This window comes from Chamaea fasciata, unplaced genomic scaffold (assembly GCF_029207755.1).
Source record: "Chamaea fasciata isolate MVZ Bird 193981 ecotype frontalis unplaced genomic scaffold, bChaFas1.0.hap1 SCAF_19, whole genome shotgun sequence".
In the NCBI taxonomy this organism is placed as follows: domain Eukaryota; kingdom Metazoa; phylum Chordata; class Aves; order Passeriformes; family Sylviidae; genus Chamaea; species Chamaea fasciata.
The window spans coordinates 5875973-5900810 of NW_027094104.1; the positions used below are offsets into that span (position 1 = coordinate 5875973).

The window sequence follows — 24838 nt, forward strand, 5'->3', positions numbered from 1 at the left end:
TATATATATTTTAGAAGACTCTTCTAAGAGTTGCTTGGATAGAAATGAAAAGCATTTTTTGGAAAAGTGAATGAAACCAGGTTCTATAAGTCAAACCGGCTTCCTCTCCTATTGGTCCTTGGTGAGGACATGTTCCATTGTGCTTAAGACTTTTTTTCTCCTAAATGTTTGTCATCCACCTTTCCTGACAGACAGCAGCCTGAGATTCAAGCTTTTATTCCCTGGGCTGTTCTTCTGCCTTTTCTGTCATTCTGTACTGTTTCTCTGTGTCTCTTCAGTCCTTTATCGTTTGTTCACCGTTATTGAGGATTCCTCAAGGGATATAGCTAGTCTTAATTGGAAGCAAAACCTATTGAAAATAAGGTGGGGATGAGTGTCTTTCCTGGATTGTCTGGAGAAGTCTGAGTGCAGTAACCTGCTGTGGTGTGCTGAAGGCACTCTGGTGATCTTTTGTTCCAATTCTCCAACTGAGACAAGATTTTTTTTTCTGCCTCTCATCATCAGGCCTTGGCTTTGGGAATTTCTTCAGGTACTGCTGCCAGAGGAGTGAGGGAGGTTGGAGCTTGGGTCTTTTATCACAAGACAATGTTCTTTTATATGAGCAACTTAGTCTCTTGATTCCTGCAGAGCATTGTATAGTGCTTTTTGTTCCTGAAAGAGAATAACTAATTGCAGGATCATAAATAGGCAACCCTATTGTAGTGTTGGTTTGGTTGTTCACCTTGAGTCAGAGAGTGAACTGTGTTTCATAATCTGAGACTTGAATATAGTATTTTGGGTGCTCTGGTGTGTCCCTTACTTTCTGCACAATGGGATTTGTTGTGGTGGCTGAGAGAAGTGTTCTGAAGTACTGGTCTTACAGTCTTGGTACTGTAAACCCCTTGGAATGTGTTACAACTGGTCTGGAAGTAGTTCTCAGCTGCTGACTTTCCTAAGATAGATTTGACCCTCAGGACTGGTTTTGTAGCTTGCTCTGTTTGGATTTGCTCTACCTCTGGGTCTCCTTGTGACCCGCCTTGTCCCATACCACTGTACTGTTGCAAGCTTTTAACCATTTGATCAAGATGGCATATAGATGGCTAGAATTAAACCAGACATCTCAGTTTTGGTTTGTGCTTAACAGATTTGGTTCCTCACGTCCTTCAGCTGGAAACCCTTGATGTTCTCTGGCTCTTGAGAATTACTCTGAGATCGAGTATCATAATTTTCCAGTGGCGCTCTCAATCCTGAGTGGCTTTTGATTTCACTTACATGTCATTGTAGCTGAGTTTTGAGTCTAAGTTTAAATGTCCTTGATGAATTTTCATGGAATTTAGTGGTTATTTCCCTTCATTTTCCACTTCATAGGCTGGTTGACTCCCTCTCAGTTCAGTTTCTTGTGTCACTTCATGCTGGGCTAAATAGGTATGTGTTACAATATGGTGTAATACAATGATTGTATATACATTCTTCCAATATGCCTCTCCAGGAAGCATTTTGAATGTAACAGTAAGACTGGGATAATATTGACAAAACTGTTAAGTAGTTCTGAGCATGGTGATATTCATTTGAACATTAATTGGAACTGCTGCATTGAGAGCAATAAGACCTGTTTGGTTATGCAGACTCTGATCTTCTGCTGGGCGAGCAGGTTGCTAAAGTGCAAAAGGTTATTTCCTTGTTACCATAACAGGAAATGTTACCCGTGTCCTAAGGTGGTCTTTCCCTGCTGGCTGGGTATGTTGCATGTCTGTTTGTGGAGTTCCCAGCTTTTCTGAGAGCAGCAGTCAGCGTGGCCACAGCGCAGACACACCACGTAATGTGCAGTCACTTCAGAACCAGACGCTTGATTGACCGAGTAGATTTTGACTGTTGCTTCAGGCATCCTTTTTCCTACATAACTCCTTGACATAACTTTGTTTCTGGTAACATTGCATCTCAAAATAGAAGTGTTTAAATTGTGTGATGCTGAAGGCACAGTGTTTTAAGTGGTGGGTCTCTGTTCATTAAACTCCTTTCCAGGAAAAGTCATAATGCAGCAAGCATTGACCACTGACATTGTGTTCATAGAGTTATACCCTGTTCCATGCCCCAGTTATGATGCTCGCAAATTTAGGCACAAGGTAGGGAATGCACCCTGAGTGTACAAGTATAGGTGTAAGTGATGTGCTAGGTAGAAGCAGTCTGAGTTTCTGCTTAAATTTTGTGACACTTGATTGCCAAGTTGATCAATGTTTTGCTGATGTATTTAGGAGAAAGTATGGTTATTATTGCTACTGGGGAGTTAAAAACAGTGCAGGGTAATGTGAAGTAGAAATACCTTTCCAAAACTTCTAATTTTCACTGAAAACTACTGGAATTTTTTTTCGGGCCACTGGGGTCCTGCAGGTTTTCGTTTTTCCTATGAAATTCGGTGCAGAGACTATAATCTGATGGCTGAAGAGACAGCTAAGTGGAAGTGTTCACGTAATCCTGTAAGTCAGTCATTTGCAAAGCTCCTTAGGTGTTCAATACCAAAGACTGGTGTAGTCAGGCATAAAATGCTGAGCTGACCTCGGGAACTGGCTCCAGAGGCCTCAGGAGGTGAGCAAGGATGTGTCATGTTCCTGGGCTGCCAGGTGGATTTCCTTATCTGCTTTGCAGAGAGGTGGTTTCTCTTCAAGTCATGGGTGGTAGGCGATGGTTTCCTGGTGGGGTGAATGGAAAGCCATTCCCCCCACCTACCCTCCCCCAGACTGCACTGTAGAGCAGTAAGATCAAGGGAGTTTACCACATGAGGAGGAGTTACAGCTGTTCTGTGTTTCATGATAAACCAACTGTTGCAGTGCAGAGGGTACATACAGCTCTTTACCAACAGATCTCCTGGTGCAACTGCAAGCACAGGGAGTTTGAGACAGAATGTGCTTAGAAGAGCTACTGGGGTCTATGGAGAAGGATAAATCTTGTCAGTTCTCATTGTGTAGATGGGGAATATCCTGAGCAATGTTCTCACTTTTTGTAGTTTCCCAGGCTGAGGTAGGCTGAATTGTCTGAGTCTGAAAATTCTGAAAAAATACTTTTGAGAATTCAGCCGGGTATATCTTTCCAAACCAGCACTGTCTTTGGGTGGACAGTGTTTTCCTGGTCACCTTTTAGATTGGCATGCTTGGGATGAAAAGCAAAGTATTCTCAGCCTCTTGTTTTACCATATCCTTGTCTAATTTCAGTTTGAGTTTCGCTTTGCTGAAGGTGGAGACCAAGGTGACAGCTTCTTCTGGTGTTGAATATAATGCTCTCACTGATTCCAGTGCTTCAGCGTAATGTACTGGTTAATTGTGTAAGGCCTTTTACTTCTCTATAGACCTCTGAGGTTTTCTTGCTGAAGGTGTCAATCCTTTTTTTTCCCCCTTTTGAAATCACATTATCTTGGCTGGATGAGAACTGAGACATGCTGTGATAGGCTGTGATTGTACTTTCCCTGTCCGTCTTTCGTACTTGATCAAGTGAACGTATAATAAAGCTTCTCTTTTACTGGAATGCCTCAGAATTGCTTACCTAGAGGAAAATGGGAAGAGTAGCATCTTACTGGTTTTTCCCCATCTCAGTGCTATGGGTCCTTCATTTCTGTCTTCCTCTACAGCTGGGCTGTTGGGAGTTTGCATCATTGCTCATATGTGTCCTACGTTGCTGAAATGCTTAAATACAGGTTGATTTTCAGTTTGTCTACAGTGGCAGCCTTTCATTTGGCTTTACTTTTTTATGGTCTTTGAAAGTTTATGCTCTTTGTTTTTGTTTATTTGCCTTCGCTTTTCTTTTTTAAAAATGATACTAAGGCAAGTTTCTTGTTCTTAGTTGACCTGCTTTAGAGCAGGATTTAACTTTGTTTGTTGCTGTGCATATGTGAGAAGAAATGGACCTCTCCCCAGTGAAAGTCCAGTCTAAACCATAATGAAGTTTTTAACTTGGATTAAAAAGAGCAAATACAACTAAATAATGTTTCAGATTGGGTATTGAGGCACATGAACAGTGATGAGCTAAATTTATCTAGAAAGATCAGCTAATTTCAGAATTTACTTTAATTATTTCTTTGTTTTTAAACTTTTAAGCTGTGTTTAAGAAAAAGTGAATGCATTGAAGCAAATTGTTTACCTAATGTCTAATAGTGATCCCGTGAACTGTGAACTCCATGGAGAAACATGGATGACAGTGTTGCCAGCTGATTTCACTTTGTACTGTTACTCTGCACTGGTTTTGGAGGGGGTAGGCTGTTCTGCAGATGCTGCAGTGTTTTGCTTTTTCTTGCAGGGAGTTGATGGAACAGCATGGTGAATTGTCTCCAGTCTGTATTTACATGCGAGATGAGGTAAGGCAGCAAAGGCCTCTCAACTGTCTCATGTCCCTAAAACATATGAAAACTTAGCTCTGCTTTCCAACCTGGAAAGTGTTTCCTTTGAACTTTCTTCAGAGGGGAAGTAGAAAAATGTTGGTCTTTTCAAAGCATGACGTGTCTGTATGGAGAAAAGCTCTCTTGGAACGTAACCTTGTGCCGTTGAGACCTCTGAGCCCATAAAATGAGCTCAATGACCTATTTGTGTTTTTCTTTCCAACTTCTTTTAAAGCTTGAGTCAAAACAGTGTTTTCATTTTAGTAAATATTTGCTTTTCTCTGTTTTGATCTTTTGCTATTAATGTTTTGTTAAATATTTTGTATGTGGATATTATGGAATTCACTCTCCCTAGCTGTCCCCTCTACTTCCCACCAACCTCTGTGGACAGATCCTCTTTATTCTGGAATAGGTCATTACAGATGGATAGGTGGTGTATGTAAGGAAATCGTCTGTCTTGCAGCTCTGAGATGTTGCCTGTTGTTTAACTTCTGACATAAAAGTAGCTTTGCTGTAGTTGGATCCCACTTGGATGTGTGTATGGAATGAAAATATATGTAGGTCATCTTCCATTGAGATGATTTAATAAGCTCTGAATTTGGTAAAACAGTGCAGGTTGATACAGATGGATTCAGGTCTGATTTCCAGCTGCAGGAGTGTGGTTTCACCTGTATCAGTTTTTTTGGTTTTCACCTGTATCTTGCATTGTGTGGTGTTTCTTTGGATACAGGCTTCTTTCTATACAGAGCTTTACATGCTCTCCTAGGGGAATCGGAGGCCATAATTACTCTCTTCTGGTTTTGTTGCAGATATCAGGAAAAGATGCCCTGGAGAAGACAACACTGAGATCACTTGGCCTGATTGGAGGCAATGCCATTGTCAGGTTGGGAGAGGCAAAGTTTGGCCTCTTTATTTTCCCTTTCCACTCTGATGGTGAATTAATTTTGTTTCAAGTACCAAAAGAAAGAAAGAGAAAAAAAGAAGTCACAGAAAAAGATGCCAAACTAAAACATTGCAGCACTCAGAAATTATTGCATCTGCCTGTTTATCTCAAACTGCTGCCCAGATGTGCTTTGCACAGCAGCAGATGCTGGCACTGACCAGTCATGTGCAGATTAAAAGAGCTTGTTTGTTTGTTTCTTTTTTTTTTCTTTTTCTTTCTTCTTTGAGAGGAACAGACAATTCAAAGTTAAAAGTCTCTCTGAGAGGGCAATCAGCTACCACTTCATTCTTCCCTGCTCTGGATCTCAGGCATTTAACTTCCAGCCTCTGCAGGCCCCGCTGGCTTTTGCGGGAGTTTGGGTCTGGGGCAACCTTTCTGTGATCTCCTGGCCAGCTCTTTGCAGTATATACAGAAGGCAGGAGTGATTAGAAGCTATGCTTTACAACTGACTGCTGTTTTTCTCTGGAAGACAGTTTTCTTCCAGAGGAGCAGGTCCCTGTTCTGTTGTTTTGCACAACCCCCTGACCCTCTACCCCACACTTCACAGTAACTGGAGCTTGTTCTCTGTAAGCATCTGGAAGCAGAAAGTTGTTAGATCAGGGTGTATTTGAAGCATCTGTTGTCTTTGTGTCATGGACACGTTGAGAATAGGGAGGGCAGTACTCTTAGGATTATGATTTTATTTTTATTCCTTTTGGTGTCTTCTTTAAGAGTTGTCATGAAGAAATGCAGCTCATCTGGTGGGGAGGAAGTTGTGGATGCCACGGTGCCTTGTAATGAGCCAACAGTGAGGGAAAGCTCTATGGAAGAAGCAGTGGATGTGCCTCTACCTCAAGCAAGCACATTTCCAAAGGACTTGGAGCACAGGGATGTGGCTGTATCTTTAAACAGCTGCACACACAAGGAAGACTCAAGTAAAGATTCTCCTGCTAGCTTGGAGGAGCCATGGCATTCCCCAGAGCCTGAGCCTACCCCATTTGTCCCTTTTTTTGGAGATGGAGAGCGTCTGGGGGACTCTCCTGTATCTGTACCGTCTTCAAAGCTGCCAACAACTTTTTCCAGCCCTGGAGGCCCTTCTAAGCCAAAGAAGTCTAAGAACTGCCAAGAACTGCGAAAGGAGCAAGAACAGGTAAGGGAAAACATGTTTGCAGTTTGGGCAGCAAAGGCTTTTTTTTTTTTTTTTTAATCCTGACTTGCCTGAGGCTGTGCTCCCATGAGGAAAAAGATGTTTCCAGATTTAGGACTTTTCCCCTATGTTACAGGATTAGGTGCCTTGATGACATACATTTCTGCCTGAGTTCAGGAAGGAAGTAGGAAGGAAGAAGGATTTGAGTTTAAGAATTTGCTGTCCAGAGGCAGGCAAAACTTTGAATCTCTAGGTATCCTTGATGAATAGTTCAAATAGAGGCAACACAGCTGCATTAGATCACAGTCCAGAAGACCCTCCACCTCAGTGCCTCAAATTTCATGAACAGATGCCTACTTTGTTACCTGAGCCCTGCGACTTAATTTTCTTAGTATTGCAGATGAAGCAAAAACCTCCCATCCTTTCCCTTTTGTATCTCTGCTGCTTATAGAAGTGTTTTTTGTCTTAATCTAAAATATCTTCCTTCTTAAATAGTCTACCTCTCTCTAACTATTTCCCAGAAGGACAGACTGCACATCTCACCATTGTTGGTGTCTCTGAAATAAAACTGTGTTTGTTAAAAGTGCTTGAGCCCATGTTGTGATACCAGAACTGATGGCTGAAAAGTGCTGCGATGCCATCCCAGAGTGACCTGGGACTGACATTGAAGTGTGTTTTCTGTAGGGCAGCTGTATAGAATTGGGTGCCTTCAGGAAGGTTGGGTATGTCTGGCAAGTAGCGTAACATGAAGTAGAGGAGCCATTCAATTAATTATTTACTCCTTGTTACTTTGAAACTGAGAGTTTCCCGTTCTGATTCTCAGTGATCAGCTTTTTTCTTGCTCCATTGGCTCATCACAGGGGCCAACTTTCCTGTTCAGAGATCCTCTTTGTTGTTTCCGACTCTTTGGTACCTCCTAGAGTTGGAGGGTTGAATCTCCTCTGGTCTGATCCCGCCAGGATTGAACAATAGAAAGCTATAAGTAGACAGAAAGGATGTCTGGGGAGCTTCAAAGGGAGCTTAGTTCAGGAGAAATTTAGCAAGACTCTGGATGCTTTCACGTTGATGTAAAGACTGTACCTTAGTTGACTTCTTTGTGGTTGCAGCCTATTTTTGATGGGTTCTGAACTGTTTAGGAACAGAAGCCAGAGCCTGGAAAGGACTCTGGAGCAGTTATGAACTGTGAAAGTAGTAGAAAAAGGCCATGCCAACCTGCAGTGGTGAATATTTCAGTATGTTAGAAACATGGTTTGGGTCTGCCTAATCAGTGTTATTTAACTTTTTGGAACAAACCCTTAACATGGAGAATGAAACAGTATTCTGGGTGATTTGTCCAGTCTCATGTGTTGCTTGCATCAGTTGCACTTGTCTGGAGGATTTGGAAAGGAGTTGTTTCCGTTGTGTCTGGGAAGGGAGGAGAAGTGCAAGGGTTTGTGGTGGTATCCTTCACCAGTCTTGTTGCCCACACTTCTCTGTGTGCTGGTGGGAGAGGAAGAACTCCATCATTTCACTGACTTCACAGCTTGATGTGGAGCTGTGCTTTTGGGCATGGTCTGAGTGGTGGTGACTGAAGGACTCACATGAAGTGATGTCTTTCTCAGGATCGCAGTCCAGTTCAAACCATTTCTGGAGCCAGCCGCCCTTCCACTCTGAGAGCAGCTTTGGAAGCAGCTGCAGATTCTGTTGGGGGAGTTGTGTCCTTGTGTTAAACAGCATGTGATTTTGACGGCTGCTTTCAAGCCCTTTGATCTCTGGTACTTTTGCTGCTGATTGATTACATTTTGTTCCCTCCTCCACTCCTGCCATCTTCCACTCTCCTCCCAGCAGCAACAGCCAAGTAGGGCTAGCCACATGGCATCTGCTTTTTGTCCTTTTTCAGTCCTGAGGAAAAAAACCCAAAACAAAACAAATTATTTTTAAACATCAAAGGTCCATTTTTGTAAAAGAATCTTCCCATTAATGCTTTGCCTGTGTGTGGTTTTTGAAGCTGAAGAGAGGCTGGATAAAATCTGTGCCGGCATCCCTTCGTTTCTTGGGCTAAAGATGGTTTACAGACAGCTGCAAGCTGACTTTGATGTCAGAATGTTAATTATTAGAAGGTAACTTTAAACCAGATTCACCATGAGATTAGAGCTCCCAGAGGTGGTGGGGAGGAAGTGGGTCTCTGGGGAGAGTTTGCTGCTGTGGGAAGCACAATGACCACTATTCCACTTAAATCGTAAGGGTTTTCCTCAGCTTACCTGCTTCCCTGGGACCAGGATGGTGACCACAGAGTGAACTGCTTTCCTCCTGCCACCTGGCCTTGTCACATAGGCTACACTTATGTAGATGTTTCTGGGAACATATGGCTTCAGCCTCATGGCGTAAAGTCCCTGACATTTCAGCTTTGGTAGTAGAACAGACTTTGAAGAAGGGAGGTGCCAAACCTTAGCACAGCATCTTTGGCTCCTGGAAGAAGTAGGACAGCAAAATGCACTGCTTGCTTTCCTCCAGTTTATATAATGGAAAGTTGAATGTCCGTGTGATGGCCATTTATTGTTACAGGAGGTACTTTTCTTTTATCACAGTTTTAGAAAACACTGTGTGTGCAGTGGGCTTGGAAGTGAGTTAATATTCCCGGAGTCTCTTTTGTAATCGTTGTGGGAAGTTAATTTTTGGATTCTGTCTGCGCTTTAGGATTGTTGGAGCTTACAGCAAGGAAGAGGAGTGAACACTTAGGACTGGAATATATGTCTGCCTTGTGCCATCTTATGTTTGCCAATGCCTTGGCACTTGCCACTGGCTGTCACCATAGTTTGGATAGGGGCTGGCCCTTTCCCTGTGGAATCCCTCTGCTGTTGGGATTAACTAAAATCCTAGTTAGAGCCAATACAAAATGGTGGCTTTAGGATTTGCTAATGCAGTCTTCAAAGTTCTCTCCATTGTATCCTAGCACCCTTCACAACATGCTGTAGGATATGCCTCCTCAGTCTTTTGGGTTTGGGCTTTTTCAGAAGACGTCTGCTTTCACTACATGTTTAGAATGAGATGAAACTCAAGCCTGTTTGAGGAGATTAAAGAACACGTGGTTCTTGGGGAGTCCTGGTTAATTCTCCTCTGGCCTCTGACATAGATGTTTCCCCACTGGAGCCTCGGTGGGCAGTGGTTGGGATCATGGTGCAGCCTGCTTCTTCCTTGCAGATGGTCCTGGGCACTTGGGGGTCCTTCCTGCAGCACTGGCACCCCCACCCCACCCAGGCCTGGGCAAAGCTGCAGTCAGGCTCCTTTACCCACTCGTTAGGGCTGACCCTGCTCAACTTTCTAAAAGTAGCCATAGGTCCCACCCACACAACCTCCATCTTTTAATTTCTCAAATTACCCTTTAGTGCCCACAAGTAGAGTGAACATTGCCTTGTAATTTGTGTTATGCTTTAGACAATTGAGAAGACTCCTGTTCCCAAGTTGCCAGTGCCTGGCACTGACAACCAGGGGAGGGGTGAGTGGATGGAGGGAAGACATCCGGGTGTTAATTAGCATTGTAAAGGGAGTATGAGAGAATGAGGGGAGAAGAAATGGGAAAGGGGTTCATTCACAGAACCTGTGGCATTGTTAAACTGGCAGCTGACTAAGAGGAAATGCTGGATTAGCTACCAAAATGTTTGTTCCTTCCAGCCTCTTCAGCCACTGAGCTGTGTCCTCCCTGCATCTCCTGTAGCCTTCAGTATGCTGTTCTCTATGTTTGCAAGCTTTGTTCCTTTAAACAGTTTTGGAATTTAAAAAGTTTGACTTGTTTGAGAGCCAGGAGGTGTAACTGCCTCTTGTATGCTTGACTCTGGCTGTGGTTTGTATTCACATGCAGGCACGGCTGCTGCTTTGGGCAAGAGAGTAGTCAGCCCGTAACCTTTCCTGGGGAGGGGTCCATTAAAGTCCTGCTGCCTGCAGAGATGGCAAATGCTCTTGATCTCAGTGGTTGGGACTTCCCTTTGGGTTTTTTAGGGGATTGTGAGTCTTGGTATTGGCTTGTTTTGTTTTGATTTTTTTCCTAACTGCAACTGCAGTTCTAGGCTAGGCCCAGTTGCACTGGAAGGTTTGCCATGCACCCAACTCTGGGCTCTGGAGGCTGGGGGAGCAGGCAGCCAGGCTCTCTGTGCCCTTCTGGGCAGGTGAGACGGGTGTCTGTGTGCAGCTTGGAGTGCCTGCGCTCAGCTCTGGTATGGAGGGAAGTTGCCAGTAAATGTATTGAGTACCTTTATTGCAGCTGATGCCTACAGGGCACTGCTGTCCTGCATCTGTGTTCTTTGGTGCAGCAAAGGCTGGTCTCTGGGTGAGGTACTTACTTTGTAAGTGCAAACCAAAAGGGTTTCACTGTTTAAGGGATCTTTCTGCACACCAGAAACCAGGGTAAAATTTTGAAAGGTGTGCACTGGAACCCTGCAGTGGTTTAGTTCAGAGAGCTGAACAGATCAAAAGACAGTTTGCAAGTATTGTCCTTTTACTCTTTTTCAGGAACCTTATAAGATAAGCAAAGCAATGCATTTAAAACTAATTGAAGTGCATTTTTTTTTCTGTAGCTTGTAGAACGAGAGCCCCTTATATGTCACCTAGACCTACTGGAACAACTTCCTGATAGCCCAGAAGAGCTTCCTGATGAATTTTTTGAAGTCACAGTGGATGATGTACGGAAACGTTTGGCACAGCTGCAGAATGAGAGGCAAGTTCCCTTTCTGCTGTGAGTGAGATTTGCTGTGTCCTGTTGTTGAGCAGAGTGACAGAGATCAACAGAGCTTGTTGCATTTTTGGCCAGTAAGAAACACCTTATATTCTAAGTAACAGAATTCACCTTTTATTAGACCTCATCAGAAAGACCAGCTTAGCCACAATTCAAGACCTGAGAATGTTTGGAGCAGGCACACACACAAACACACACACACACACACAGCAATTATAGGAAGCTGACTAACAATGTATTGCACTGTTCAGGTAGCTTGCTTTCAAATATTCATGATTTTACTTCATCAAACTTCAGTTCAATAAAAACTCAGATGAAGATAAACTGGCCTTCCTGTCACAGCAGCATTTTGCTGTCTGTTATGTTCCTTAAAGAAATTAATTTCATGAATGTATTTTGTTTCAAGTGGATCAAAGCATTCCTTTAAACATTACAATAACTCTCCAAGACTGTGGAACAGTCTCCTTTATGCTATAGCCAAGTCCAAGTTGAACTTTTTACTTAGAGTTGATTCTTTTCCCACAGGCTGCTGAGTACACAGAATATTGCCTGAAAATTGCTCTGCTGTTTGTGGGTCTGGAGTATTTAGTGGTACAAATGTAGAGTCATTTGATTGGGGATTACTGGAATACAGGCCCCCCAAAAATACCCCATTTCCAAATTTGCTGATGCTTTCCCCTTACAGCCAGGGATAAAAATAAAGGCAAGTTACACATCAGTTACTTGGATACAAAGTAAAGGTACTAAAGCTGAGTATGGGATATGTTTGGTCTAAGCTAATTTCTTTACTTATGGGCAAATATATAATTATTTTCTTACATTTATTGCTTCATCTTAAATACAAAAAGACTTTTATTTTGTACCCACTATTCCTTTTAATAACGACCCACAATGCCAGTTCTTGAATGATCTGAAGCTTTTAATTTTTTTCCCTGTTGCTAATTAATACTTAGTAATTTTTTGTGCCAGCATTGTTTTTCAAGTTCAGTAGCTCTTCCGCCCATGTGGAGTAATCATGTCCAACCCTAGTCTCTACTTTATTGGATTAATAAGTCCATCTCTTATTGAGTAGTCTCAGCAGACTTTCCTGTCCTCTTAGGATGTTTTCTTGCATCTGCTGTCGTGAACTTTTAAACTTGTATGACAAAAGTAATGTTATATAGTATTGTTGCTGATGTTCAGTGGTTTCAGGAGGTAGGGAAAATGCTGTGAGAGATGCATCGAGCAGTTGAGCAGTTCTCGTCAGCCCTGCTTGGGTCTTCTGCTAGCTTAATGAAGTAAAAATACATTGTAAAATTACAGACGACTTGCCTTCTTCCCATGTCTGTAGGAAACGCCTGGAAGAAGCTCCACTGATGACAAAGTCTTTGAGGGAGTCCCAGCTGAAGGAGAAGTTGGAGCGTTACCCAAAGGTAGTATTTGCTCGTTTTCCAGTCCCTCTGGCTAGTCCAGACTTGGGGATTGAGTACCTTGGGATGCAGTTGTGATCAACAGGCCCTTAAGCTATTTACAGGAAGAATTTTCGAAATCCCATCACTATTAATTGTTTGTGGGACTTGCGTAACAGTTGTGCCATGTGAACACAGCTGTACTGTAATATGGTAATATGTCACTGGTTGAGGGACAGGCAGTAGAGTTGTTTCAGCAGAGATGTTTGAGACACCTCTACTGCTACAGGCAGTAGAGATGTCTCAAAAGCCTTCTGTTGTGCACCCATCAGTTGGTATGACTGAGCCTTCTTGCCTGCCTCTGTAGACATTTTGTTAGTATCTCATTGAAAGTTAAGTGATTCAATGTTACAAGTTGGATTTATTTTACTCTGTAACTATGATCCTTGTGCAGTTCTCAAGCTAAGTGCTTTCTGGCCAAGCTGGAAGTCCAAAGGTCAGGGAGGTATGTCAGGAGGATTCCTGCTGCTGTGGCCACATTGGGATGCCAATAAACTGTCTGCACCTGTCCATAAGGGACTGTCTTTGTTGTTTGTGCATCATTTTGTACAGGGAGCTCCTACTCTCTGAGCAAGTGCTGCTGCATTTTACATCGTAATGCTTTGACAGATGAGCTCTTGTGCCCCCCTGGAAAGCCAGGCAGCCCTTGTTCCCTGAGAAACTGCACAGCACTGTAAGCCAGGTTGCTCTTCTATCCCATAAATACCTCAGGTCTTCCCATTAAAAAAAAAAACCAACCAAACAAAAAAAACCAACTTGCAGATTCTAGGCCAAGGACAGGTGTTATAGAGCAGTGATAAACCACTGTCCTAATCGACTTTGTCTCTGCTTTAGGTGGTGTTGAGAGTTCATTTTCCAGACCGCCATGTTCTGCAGGGGTTCTTCCATCCCACTGAAACTGGTAAGGCTGATCACCCCTTCAACCTGTGCGGCTGTAACTCATGGCTCCCACCATTACAGCAGAGAGTGTGTCTGAACAGATCTTTCTGTTGCCTGGCAAAGTAAAGCTGCTCTGAAAAAGCAGCAGTCGGTGGTTACACTGTCGTTGTAGGGCCCCTGAAAGGACTTAGAAGAGACTTTGGGCTAGTTAGGTTAGCTAAGGGCTGCCTGGTGGAGATGGCAAAATACTTGTCCATGTGCGGAAGCTGTTCCACTTGCTATCCACTTGTTTATGTCTAAATGGTGTGTTACTGGGATGTATTTGGAGACTTCCTCTGTGTTAATGTGTGAAATGTTTTTGGGGAAAACACAACACCCCCTTCCCCAATCCAAAACAAACACCAAAAAGGAGGAAGGAGAAAAAACCAAAAACTTTACCAACTTATTTTCAGCTGTCAACCATGGTTACCTGCACAAACTTTTTTGATAATTTTGTAGGCATCCTTAGATTTTTCCAAGGGACCAGCATGTCAAAGTGATTTGTTTTGTTTGAATTTTTTCTACAAGAAATTTTTGATAGGAAAACTGTGTAGTTTGGAGGAAAAGGCAGTCTCCATACCTTCTAGAGGGCATTTGTGCTGTTACAAGTTAGCCTTCTTGCCCAGCGTTTGAAGAACCAAATATTACTTAGCAAACCTTTCTCTCTTTATTTCCACAGTTGGCATTTTGAGAGACTTTGTAAGAAGCCACCTTGCTGATGCAGAGTTGCCATTTTACTTGTGTGAGTGCTGTTGGTAATATTTGGCCTTACTTTGCAAAGCCTATTTCTAGCTGTGGGATGTTGATGGCTGAGATATGACCTGGGAGGGAATGCCTTCCCTAAAACACAGCTTCACAGTGCAAAGGAGGTGTAACTGCTCCCTTAGCCATGTTATGCTTCTGCCTAAAAAGCAAGATCTGTGGGCATATGAACATGTCACCCCTTCAGAGAGCAGGGATGCCTCCCATACCTGTGTTTGATGTTCTGGTTGCTAGGTAGTCCTGTTTTATAACTTGTTTTTTAACTTCAGTTGTTGCACCTCCCAGAATCATCTTGAACGATGAAAGTCTGACGCTGTTTGAGGTAAGGACTCACACATGGGCTCTGATTCTCTCTGGTTTGTGCTCCCCTTAACCCTGCCTCAGGCTTTAGTTACTTTTAAAAGAAGCTGTATAATGCTGTGATCCCTGTAGGCTTCTGCTCAGCCAGGGCTAGTGGAACCAGGTGTTTAGGAGCACAAGCTCTTCACCAGAAGAGGTCCACCTTGTGCAGCAATAGGCAGAGGCACATTGGGGGCAGGGGTGGGGATTCGCATTGTTTGGTACTCGCTTGGTGCCCTACAGAGCTGGAGCTGTATTTAACCTGGAATGTTATTGTGAGACCTGAGCTGAGTGTGCTCTATCTGTAGCTGAACTAGGATAGTAAGAGATGAGACTCGATGGGGACAGGGAACTGTGCAATTTCTACAGTGGGAACAAGAGGCCATATTAGACAAAAATCTGACCTTTTTGAAATCACTATATGAGAGGAAATGTACAGTGAGGAATATGCATTCTCTCTGTGTATTTTTTCTCTGAAAATACTGAATTACAGATTTTCAGATTCAGCTTCCTGGAGATTTTTTGCAAGTGTCAGATAAGGTGGTCTTGAAGCCCCTGGCCAGAGGCTACTGTCTGTGTAGATCATACATGTGTTAGGAGTGATTGAGTGATTTTGCCAGTGACTTTGCCCCAGACTCACACTGCTTAAAATGTTCTGTCATTCAGAAATGCATGGGCCATTCCAGACTGATACACCAGAGATCTTTTAGAGTAAAGGCTCGTGCAGCAGCAGTGACAATTCTTGTTTGTTGCCCCTGAGGGAGCAGAAAGGCTGGAGTGGGGAGAAGGATCGGGAAAGGGACTTTTCAGGCAGCATGGTGAGTTAGGTAGTGATTAGCATGCCTCGGAAGTGGTTTGCAACAGAGTTTTCCAAGTTCCACAACTTCCTGACCAGGCCATGTGGAAGAAATACACATACAGAGGCTTTTAGATGACTGAATGTTTAGACCTGTATCTGCCTCTTGTTGATTCTCTGATGCTGGTTCTGGTCTGCCTTGTTAACTTTGGTCTGTTTTCTGAAATGTTCTAAATCCTCTGCTTACCTCTGTTTACCCCTTGCCTGCCTCCCCAGCCCTGCAGTATTGCTCTTTTATTTTTGCTTCCTCAGTACACATCTCATATTTCTCTGGATGTCTCCTGAAACACGACTTCTTCAGTAAAACACCACAGGAATAATTACATCTCGTTGTCTTTGAAATAAGAAACCTTATGGCAGGAATTTTGTTTAATTTGTTGCATTAAAGCCTTTGTTCTGTACCTGGCACCATTACTGGTGCTTGTTATATGTGTGGCAATTTCCCAGTTTCCTAGTTCTGACATTTACTGTGAAATTCATTCTTTGTGGCAGCTCAGCTCCCTGAAACATGAAAAGATGTTAAATTAGTGCCCTTTAAAGACTTGCAGGTGTCTTACAGCCCAATCTTAGGGACTTCATTAGAAATCACAACTTTGTGAAGAACCTGGTCGATTTTAGTGTCAAACATCTCCAATCTACAGTGGCCTTCCATGGACTGCAGTTCTTGCTGTGGCATGTGGCAAAGGTGCAAAGCCTTGACTTTGATACGGAGCTGGGACTGTTCAAGATGCTATGCTCAAAAGTGGAAAAGTCTTTGGAAATTGAATGTTTAAGGAAAGGATTTTTTCTCATTTCTCATACCCTCTCTGGCACCATGAAAGAGAAATAACTAAGATAAAGGGTGTCAAATCCAAACTTGATTTAAGATACATTTTTATTCATGCCACATGTAATCACACCATAGTCAAATTAAACTAGTGGTTGTGATGAGAATTTGGGTATAATTAAAGGAAAATGAAGTTTTTAAATCAAATCTTATCTATACCAAATCAGTACAATTACTTGCAAAACATGGAAAGAAAGTATAATCTCATGCTTAGAATATTTTTTAGGGATTGTAACATTGCAAAGAGATTATTATCACATTAGTTCACAGTTGCATGACTTTGCATTTTTGGCTTACCCAGCTGGCTCAACATAGGTAAATATGATGTGCAGGGAAAATAATTTGAGCTTCCTATGCAGCCCAGTGAGCTCTTGTGTTGATCATTATGGCTTTGGAGCAAAGTCTTAAGGTGATAAAATCATCAGCTCATTACTGAATAGCAGTCAAATCAAAAACAAACTTCTTCCAAAAGCAAAGTATTCAGAGCAAAATAGAGAACATCACTGTGTATGGACCAGGGTTTGTCTGAATAACATCCAGATCTGGTCTCACATCTTCAAAAGGATCTGGTGAAGGTGCAGAGAAGGGGAATGAGGTTCAGCAGAGATCTGCAATATCTCCTGCCCATTTCTTTCCAAAGAAAGACTGAGTAGGTTAGGACTTGGGCCAGTCTGTAAAAGATGTGACTGGAAAGGGAATAAGGTGCCAAGGAGAAGCCGGAGTGCATTGAGTTCTTGTTCTTGACTGTGAGTGAGTGGCATCAAGTGAGGCAAGCAGGAGCTGGAATAGATGGAAGAAGGTAGTTTGTGTGTCAGAAAACTGAGGCATAGAATTTCTTGTCACAGGGTGCTATATACTAAAAGTATGTACTGATCTGAGAAAAATTTGGACAAGTTCAAGGAAGACATTTAGTAAGTGTGTCTTAATATATAGAAACCTTCTCAGGAGGCTTCTAAACTGAAAATCGTTGCTAGCTAATCATTTATAAGCAAGGATACTCTTTTCTGTTCATCTGGTTTTTGTTCACTGTTAGGGTACTGGCTGGATTGACTGGACTTCTGCTCTGTCTATGGTTCTTCTGTCCTTGGGAGAGCTGTGTTTAATGTCAGTGGCTGTGTAGCCTATGTCCCTTGCTCGGGGCCCTTCAGCCCTTTCAGGTCATGGTCTGTTATGGCAGGAATGATTCTGTGTGTTTATAAACATTTTACTTGGATGAAGCATCAAACACGAAAAAAACAATTCCTGACGAGAACTTGTCATGCTGTTCTGGTTACCCAAACTGCTGTCAAAGACCGCAGAACGCTGACCTGCAAGGATGGTGCCTTATCCCAGTTTGGGCGGGCTGATTCTGGAAGGAGCTTTGCTGCCATTAACCAATGTAAATCCTTATTCCTCTAACTTGCACCATGTTAGTGCAGGCCCCGTGCCATAATTTTCCTGCTCAGGTAAGTTCTCCCTTCTGCAGAGGTCTGGGTGCCTGGAAGAAAGGGGCCGAAGGGCCTTTCTTCTCTGGACAGAAGCAGGTGTGGAAATCACTCCAGCTGTTGTGTCCATGCCCACTGTGTCATTGTTGGCTTCCATGTTCAGAGGTGTCTGCTCCCAATGAGGCTGCACTGCCTGAGCCTCGGGGCTCTCAGTAGAAATAACCCTGGCCCAGACCAGGAATGAACGAGGTAATGTTTGTGGTGCTGGAGTAGAAGGGGCAGCGCTGGGGGTGGGACCTGCTCACTGCTTCTCACATGAGCTTGTGGCCTTTAAAGCTGAGAAATCTTCAGTCTGGTTAGAGGTTTGTGTGGGCCAAGGGTCCCCACTGGCTGCGAGACCGAGTGCTGTAGTTCAGGCTGCAGTGCCTGGCTGTGCTGGGTGGGGCTAGGCTCTGTGTGGGGCTTGTGGAGACCTTCCCCTTTTCCTTCATCTTGTGGTTCATGGGAGGGAAACATCTTGTACTTTAGTCAGAGCTCCCCTTCTGTTCCCTGATCTGGAAGGAGGGAGGTGGAAAGAGAAATCTGCTCTGTAAAGATAGGAGGGAGATGGTTAAGGTACTTTGTACAATAATATGGCTTTGGGGTTGGGGAAGGAGGAGCTTTTGCTCTAGGGTGACCTGGCAGTATGCAGCACCCCTGTAGTGAGAAAGCTTGTTCTGGAATAACAGTGTTGTGGTGCATAGGATGTGAATGTGGATGAAGTGCTGTGGAGTATGCAGTTCTTGCAGACACCATAGGAAAAAGAGAGCTTGGGGAAAGTAACAGTACAACTAATTGCTTGAGTTTTTTTAATTTTTTGATGTATCTTTGTTGGGTTTGGAGGATGTGTGAAAGGTGTGGGAGGAAGTTTGTCTTCAGTGGTAATACATCTCTTTAAGGGTCCAGGTTGTATCATGCAGCTGCCAAATTTTGTCACTTTTGCCCCAAATGCTGCATGTCTGTCGTGTTAGCTGTGGCCTCTTGGGATGCTTGGTACCTGATGTGCCCCCCTTGCAGGGGTGCCTGCACATAAGCTGACTCTTGATTTTTGCAAAGCAGGTATTACCATAGTGTATCTAGCCATTCTGGATTTTTTTTAAACATTTAATTTTCTTGTTATCCCAGGTCTTAAGTTAGCAGTAGGCTATTCTCCACTCTACCGACTGTGTTGGTGTTGTTGGTAAGGAAAAATGGATGGTGTCTGAGTCAGTAATGTGAGCATGTTTGAGGATTCAAATATTTATAAATTACTGAAATTTGTGCTGAAGCCAATAAAAGAAGCGACTGCAGATGGTGTAGTACCATATTACCAATACTTCTGCTCTTTCCACCCTCTCCCTCCATTCAGGCTGACAGGTTTGGCACCACATTCATTACATTTGATCACTTACAATGTAGGGAGAACCTTTACGCTGCTAGCAAAACCAGGAAAAAAGACAAATGTTGTTGACTTGTTTGCCAAGATACTTGGACTGAGAGAACTGTCTGAAGTGAATTCTCCCAAAATCTGTGTGTATTTACAGTATAGTGAACACACAGATTGGCAGCAGTGTGGAGTTTTTGGAACCCATAAAGACTTCAAGGCATTGCTTTGATTTTTTGTTGTTGCTGTTTTTGCTGGCGGCCTTCTCCTCATGTCCCTTGAAGTGTTTTATAATGTTCTGCTCTCCAGAGCTGATCAACCACAGGCTTCCCTGTTGTAGCACTTGGCTCTGGGTTCCTTATAGCTCCAGTGGCTTGTTTGTGTTTTTTCTAGGCTGTCTGAGCTTTTCAGAGTTGCTTCTTAGCTTCTTTCTCCTCCCAGAAATAGGCGGTTTTGTAGTGGGTTTCTGGAGTGGGTTAGTGGAAAGAAAATCATTGATTGCTGTGTTAATATTAGGAAAGATTTAGCAGAAAGTAGGAGTACCAGTCACTGGAAAAGTCGAGGCAGCAGAGAGGGCAGGAGGCCATCCTCTGTCTACAGAGGAGCTAAAGGAATCCACAGGCTTCCACATAAATATTTAGGTCTTCTAGTCAGGTCTTAGAGTGCACTGAGTGTTTCCTCTGTTGCATACCATGAGGCAGAAATCCAGATGAGCTGTTTGTTCCTTTCTTTGCCTTTGGTTCTGTTTCCATATCCTATTTGTTAATGCCAGTTTGGGCATGCTTGTTCAGTGAACCTGACTACAACTCAGGCAGTACGAAGCCTTCTCTTTTGGCAAGAGTCTGAATGCAATTTCAGAAAAAATTACTTCATCAGAGTCAGTCCATCAGAGGCATTTCCTGTGGCAAGCCTTGTGGTTATTGCACTCACTAGCAAAGAAAATTGCAATTAATACTGAAATTCATCCAGCACAGAGGATGGCATTCACCTAAAAGTCTTAGTTTTCTGCATCCAGGATTTTATCATCTGACTGCATTTGGTAGCAATCTCACCTTCTCTTTGTGGTCAGGTCTGTTACCTATGCTTGCAGAAGCTGTCCATGCTTGTCTCATGATGCTGGCTTTGAGGACAGCTGGGTTCTTCGGTCCCAGTGTCAGGCTTCTTGCACAACTGAGTTTGGAGTGGAAATCCTGCCCAAGATGTTCGCTGCTACTGTCAGTTTGGAAGGCCAGATCTTTCGGGTCTCAGCTACCAAGGTCTCAATTGAATGCTCTTTATACTTGGATTACGTTATCAGTAGCCATCTCAAAACAGTGTTTTCAAATCTTATCTCTGCCTTATGAATGTTAAAGGTCCCCTGCCCTAGCTAGATCAGACCTCCTTCATGTTGGCCACAGAATATCCATCTCCTCTGGCAGTTGAAGTCCACATTGGGCAGCTTTGTTCTCAGGTTATAAACATGAACCGCTTGATCTGCCTCTTTCACCATGACTGTGGTGTTTATTTCTGTTTCAGCAATGCTGTGCAGTCTTGCTGAAGAAACTTTTGATCCACCGGCCTTCCAGTTGAATTTTCCGAGAGCTAGTTTATGTGTTTGGGGTGTGTGTACTGTGCAGTATTTCATGTTGGTAGCTTGGGTTTCTCCCTCCATGTGCGTGTTCCTTTGAAGTGCTTATTTTCTTATTCATCTTCCTAACATCAGTCTAACAGCAGACCTGTGGCACTCTGATCTTCTCGGATTGTGTAACGGAAAGAATGCTGCTCCTTCTGGCAGCTGCAGGTTCCCTTCCACAGCAGCCTCTGCCTGGTGTGACAGCACTGCTCTGCCAAGGAAGAGAACAACTTCCCGGGAATAATGTACATCATCTGCAATGCTCTGCTCTAAGATTTTTTTGCATATGTATGTTTGAGAAAGAGGAAGTATTGAGGTCTTATTTGGGAAGGGTTCTGCCTGAAATATTTTCTGTGTTCTAGAGAAGAAGTTAGTAAAACATGCAGAAAAACAAAGCAGAAATGTGTCTCTGCTGTATCACAGCTGGATTCACAAGAGACTGTTGTTCTGAAGTGGATATTTTTATCATGGAATGTGAGATGCAGCAGCCCTAGTGGTGCCACTCCACAGCCAGGATGCCATGCTGTCACAAACCACGCTCACCACCGCAGTGTCCAAGTAACTGTTCGCTATCTCTCTTAGTAAAACCGGAGTTACTCAGCTGCATAGTTTCAGACTAAATGTGGCTTTATGAGTAACAGGCTGGTCTTCAGATCTCTGAAATAGAAAGTGTTCATTTAAACTTCTGCAACTGTAACTAAGCAAGTGGATGAAGCTGTGTTATATCTTTTTAAAATCTGAGAAGCTGGTTATTTAGAATGACACTTGCAAAATGAGGAGGGTAATGGGCAGGACATTGACTTCCTTTTCTCCTTGCCTCAGTGACTTTCTAATCCCTTCAGAAGATAGCTGTCCTGTGATTATGATCTTGGATGGGGCTCTGGAGACTTCCATACTTAGTTCTCATTGCTGTTGCTGCCATCCTGTGTGACCTTGAGTAAGTCATCTCTTTAGGTCTCAGTTTTTCGTCTGGATAAAAAAGAGAAGCCCCAAAAAACTGAAACAAAAAAAGGAAACCCACAAAAATAAAATAAAAACAACCGACAAACTCGAAGTATTTTTATTTACATCTCATCCATATAATTGCACAATGGGACACCATTTTCAGCTGGCTAGGTATTGGTGCAGTGAATCTGACTGTATGTTGTAAATATGCCTTTCACAGTGTGGTTTAACATTATGGTTCAATGGATTAATAGCATCTATTTCCCCAATCAGAATGGCAGGGTTTTTTTGGCTGGAAATCAAAGCAGCAAGGAAGAGAAATGCTGGGTGTTGGAGTGTAGTAACTGGCTGTTTGCTCAGTCCTATTGTAGTAATTATCTGCATATAAGTAAGTGGAGCGTTTTGAATTACTTGTTTCAAACATTCTTTGATTATTTTGGTCAATCTGGCAGGCTCAGTGTGACTCAGAGTTCTCAAAATCTGTTCTGTCTTTCAAGAGCCCTACGCAGTGAACTGCAGAGTTGTTCTTCTAGAAACATTGGCAGATGCATTAGAACAACTGCAACCATTAGAATAGCTGACTTGAGGATACAGTTTTCAGGTGATGGTCTGCCCAGTGTTTGATCATTACATTCTTAGGTGTGTTAGAGAATGCTAAAGGCATTTGGGCTTGTATGTTTTCATGGACGAAATCTACTAAAACCTCCTCATCTTTATGCTCAGACAGTCCTTGGACAGTGGGATCATTCTACTGGCCTGCTTTTATTTTTAATGTGAAGTTGCTGCGGATTTAAGTACTTTCGGATTATAAAAACTCTGGGTCAGCATTTGGTCCTGCCAGTGACTGGCTAGAGAATTCCCAGGTGAGGTGTAGCTGGCTGCCTTCTGTGCTGTACCCTCAGAGAGTGCTGGGATTGGGGTAGTACTTGACAATTCCTCGCAAAGGAGGCTCGACCAAGAGATCTGTGCATGAGCCAATAGTCTGTTTGAATTGAAGAAAAATAACTTATTGGATGGAGGTTTGGAAAGAGGGGACTCCATGTTGGCTGACCCCTAGGAAAGGAATAGGGATGCAGGGAAAGGAGCCAGGGGAAGGACGTTGCATTCTGTGTACTTGAGGGCTGCTGTCTAGCTCCTTTAAGTTTCTTTCAATTAAGATTTTGAACTGAAACATTTGGACTGAAGTTTTGCCAGCACTGGGAAATGGTTGTGGACGTGGATCCTGAAACTGTGAACTGTGGTTATTTGACGACCTGGGAGTAAATAGGGTAGAGGTTTATATTGGGGCTCAGTCTGTCTATGTGTTTGTTGGTTGAGTCTGTCTAGCTCTTGGTCTGTTTCTCACTCTCTTTCTCTCTTTGTGCCTCACACAGGCCCTGCCATGAATTTTCTCTGACCCCTTGGGGCCATTCCCACATGAGGCTTTGATGTGTGTGCCCAGAGCTTGATTGACAAGGAAGTTTCAGTGGCAACAGCAGGGAAACGAAGAGAAAAGGGCAGGGCTTTGAACTAAAGGGCTTTGAGTTCTGAGTTTCTGTGCTTACTTATCTCCTTCAGAATGTTAATTATTTACCAAGATAATTGGTCAGGAGGCAAAAAAAAGAGAGGGGAGGTTATTAAAAAATTCCAACACTAACACACTACAAAAACCTCATTTTCCAACTTGCAGCTGGCATGAAAAGGATGTTGTGTGTAAAAGGGCTTGAGTGTATGTGTGTTGGGGGGGCCCTTTTTAAGGCACCCATTTCCTAAATAGACGAATGCTGTAGAAACATCAAAGCTCTTGTGAAAGTTTTTTCTGGGGTTTCTAAACCATGTCTGGTACTTTGTAATTAAAAAAGTTTATGGTGAGCTGTCTTTGTGACTGGAGCACAACCAGGCAACCTTAGGCCCTGTTGATTGAGGAAAGAAATGTTAAAAGACCTAATAAATAATTCTTTTGCTAAAGTGTCAGTTCAAGGATGTGAATTCGCCTGGATGCTTTAGCAGGAGCTGAGTCTTGGAGTAGAGTGATAAATGTCTCCTGTTTCAGCCTAGCGTGATGTTGACTGTGCTGCATGACACAGTCTCCTATGGCCTCTGGATTAATGTCAAAAAATGCGTGATACCATATGCTCATCTGAAGCTTGTAGGCAGGAAGAGAGGTGAAGATTTTTCATTTTTCCTTCAGCTAATACAATTTTATTAGTCTCCATATTAGGCAGCAGTCCACAGCCTCGTCTGTGAAGATCAAGGTTCTGTTGAGTTCTGGTAATTGCTGTGCTGGATTGGGTCCAAGGACCATCATTCCAGTATCCAGCTTGGGCTGATGGTGGCAACAGAGGCTCAAGAAAACTTCAGAGCAGTCAGTGTGCCCCACACAGTTCCCTAGTACAGATGAGTGATACCATGTGGGGCAATGACTTGCTTTTATCTGGTTATTTATTTATTGGAGCAGAGGGACAAGTTTAGTGTTACTGTTTTGCCAGGGAAAACGTAGACCATAGATTAACACTTGCTGTAGTTTCTGGCTGTAGCAGTACTTGCCTCTTTTTTACACCATGATGATTTGGTTTCTTTACCTGTACCTGTCTCTTAGTACAAGGCTTCCTAAAAGCTTAACAGAATTGTTTCAGCTAGTTATTCTCTATGGGGTATTACACTGGCATATAATGCAGGTAATAAAAACAACGGTTATTTTTTCAGAATCCGTTCTGGTACTGGTTATGTCATATCATATTAATCTTCTGCATATCATACCCTTTTAAAAATCTAAGCCTGAGCTTGCAGTAGTTTCTGTTTTTAGCATGAAATTTAATAACTTGGACTCTCTTGCTCTGCGTTTCCCTTGGGAACACGTGGATGCACCACCGGCTGTGGTGGTGTAGTGCTGTGTAATGTATCACTGAGTTTTTTGAAAATGTGGTCTGACACTGTAGGTGGCAGAGCAACCTCCATAGGTAGGTCCCTCCTTTATACCTACAGGTACATTTGTGATTCCTTAGTTGAACAGAGAGTGTCCAGTTTCACAATTTCTCTGGTGCCCAGAAAAGGACCAAAAGATAGTGAAGGGACCTGCATCTGGCATGTGGGGAGAGGGAGAGAGCCTGGAAAAAAGCAGCTCTGGGGGTCTTGTCAATATGTGTAGTAAAAGGGATGGGAAACAGCAAACAATATGATCCAGAGTTCTTAGCAGTGCCCTGTAAAA

The 24838-nt window shown here is 43.1% G+C and overlaps 1 protein-coding gene across 2 annotated transcripts in view; it reads left to right on the forward strand.

The window, feature by feature from the left end:
* The window catches only part of ASPSCR1 (ASPSCR1 tether for SLC2A4, UBX domain containing), a 44801-nt gene that overhangs the window by 13719 nt on the left and 6244 nt on the right, over positions 1–24838 (forward strand). For both annotated transcript variants that reach the window (XM_066200772.1, XM_066200771.1), the window contains exons 5-12: positions 4264–4321; positions 5152–5225; positions 5997–6414; positions 10962–11101; positions 12450–12531; positions 13402–13468; positions 14165–14227; positions 14517–14569. In XM_066200772.1, the coding sequence (XP_066056869.1) occupies positions 4264–4321; positions 5152–5225; positions 5997–6414; positions 10962–11101; positions 12450–12531; positions 13402–13468; positions 14165–14227; positions 14517–14569 (955 nt within the window). The remainder of the gene's footprint in view (positions 1–4263; positions 4322–5151; positions 5226–5996; positions 6415–10961; positions 11102–12449; positions 12532–13401; positions 13469–14164; positions 14228–14516; positions 14570–24838) is intronic.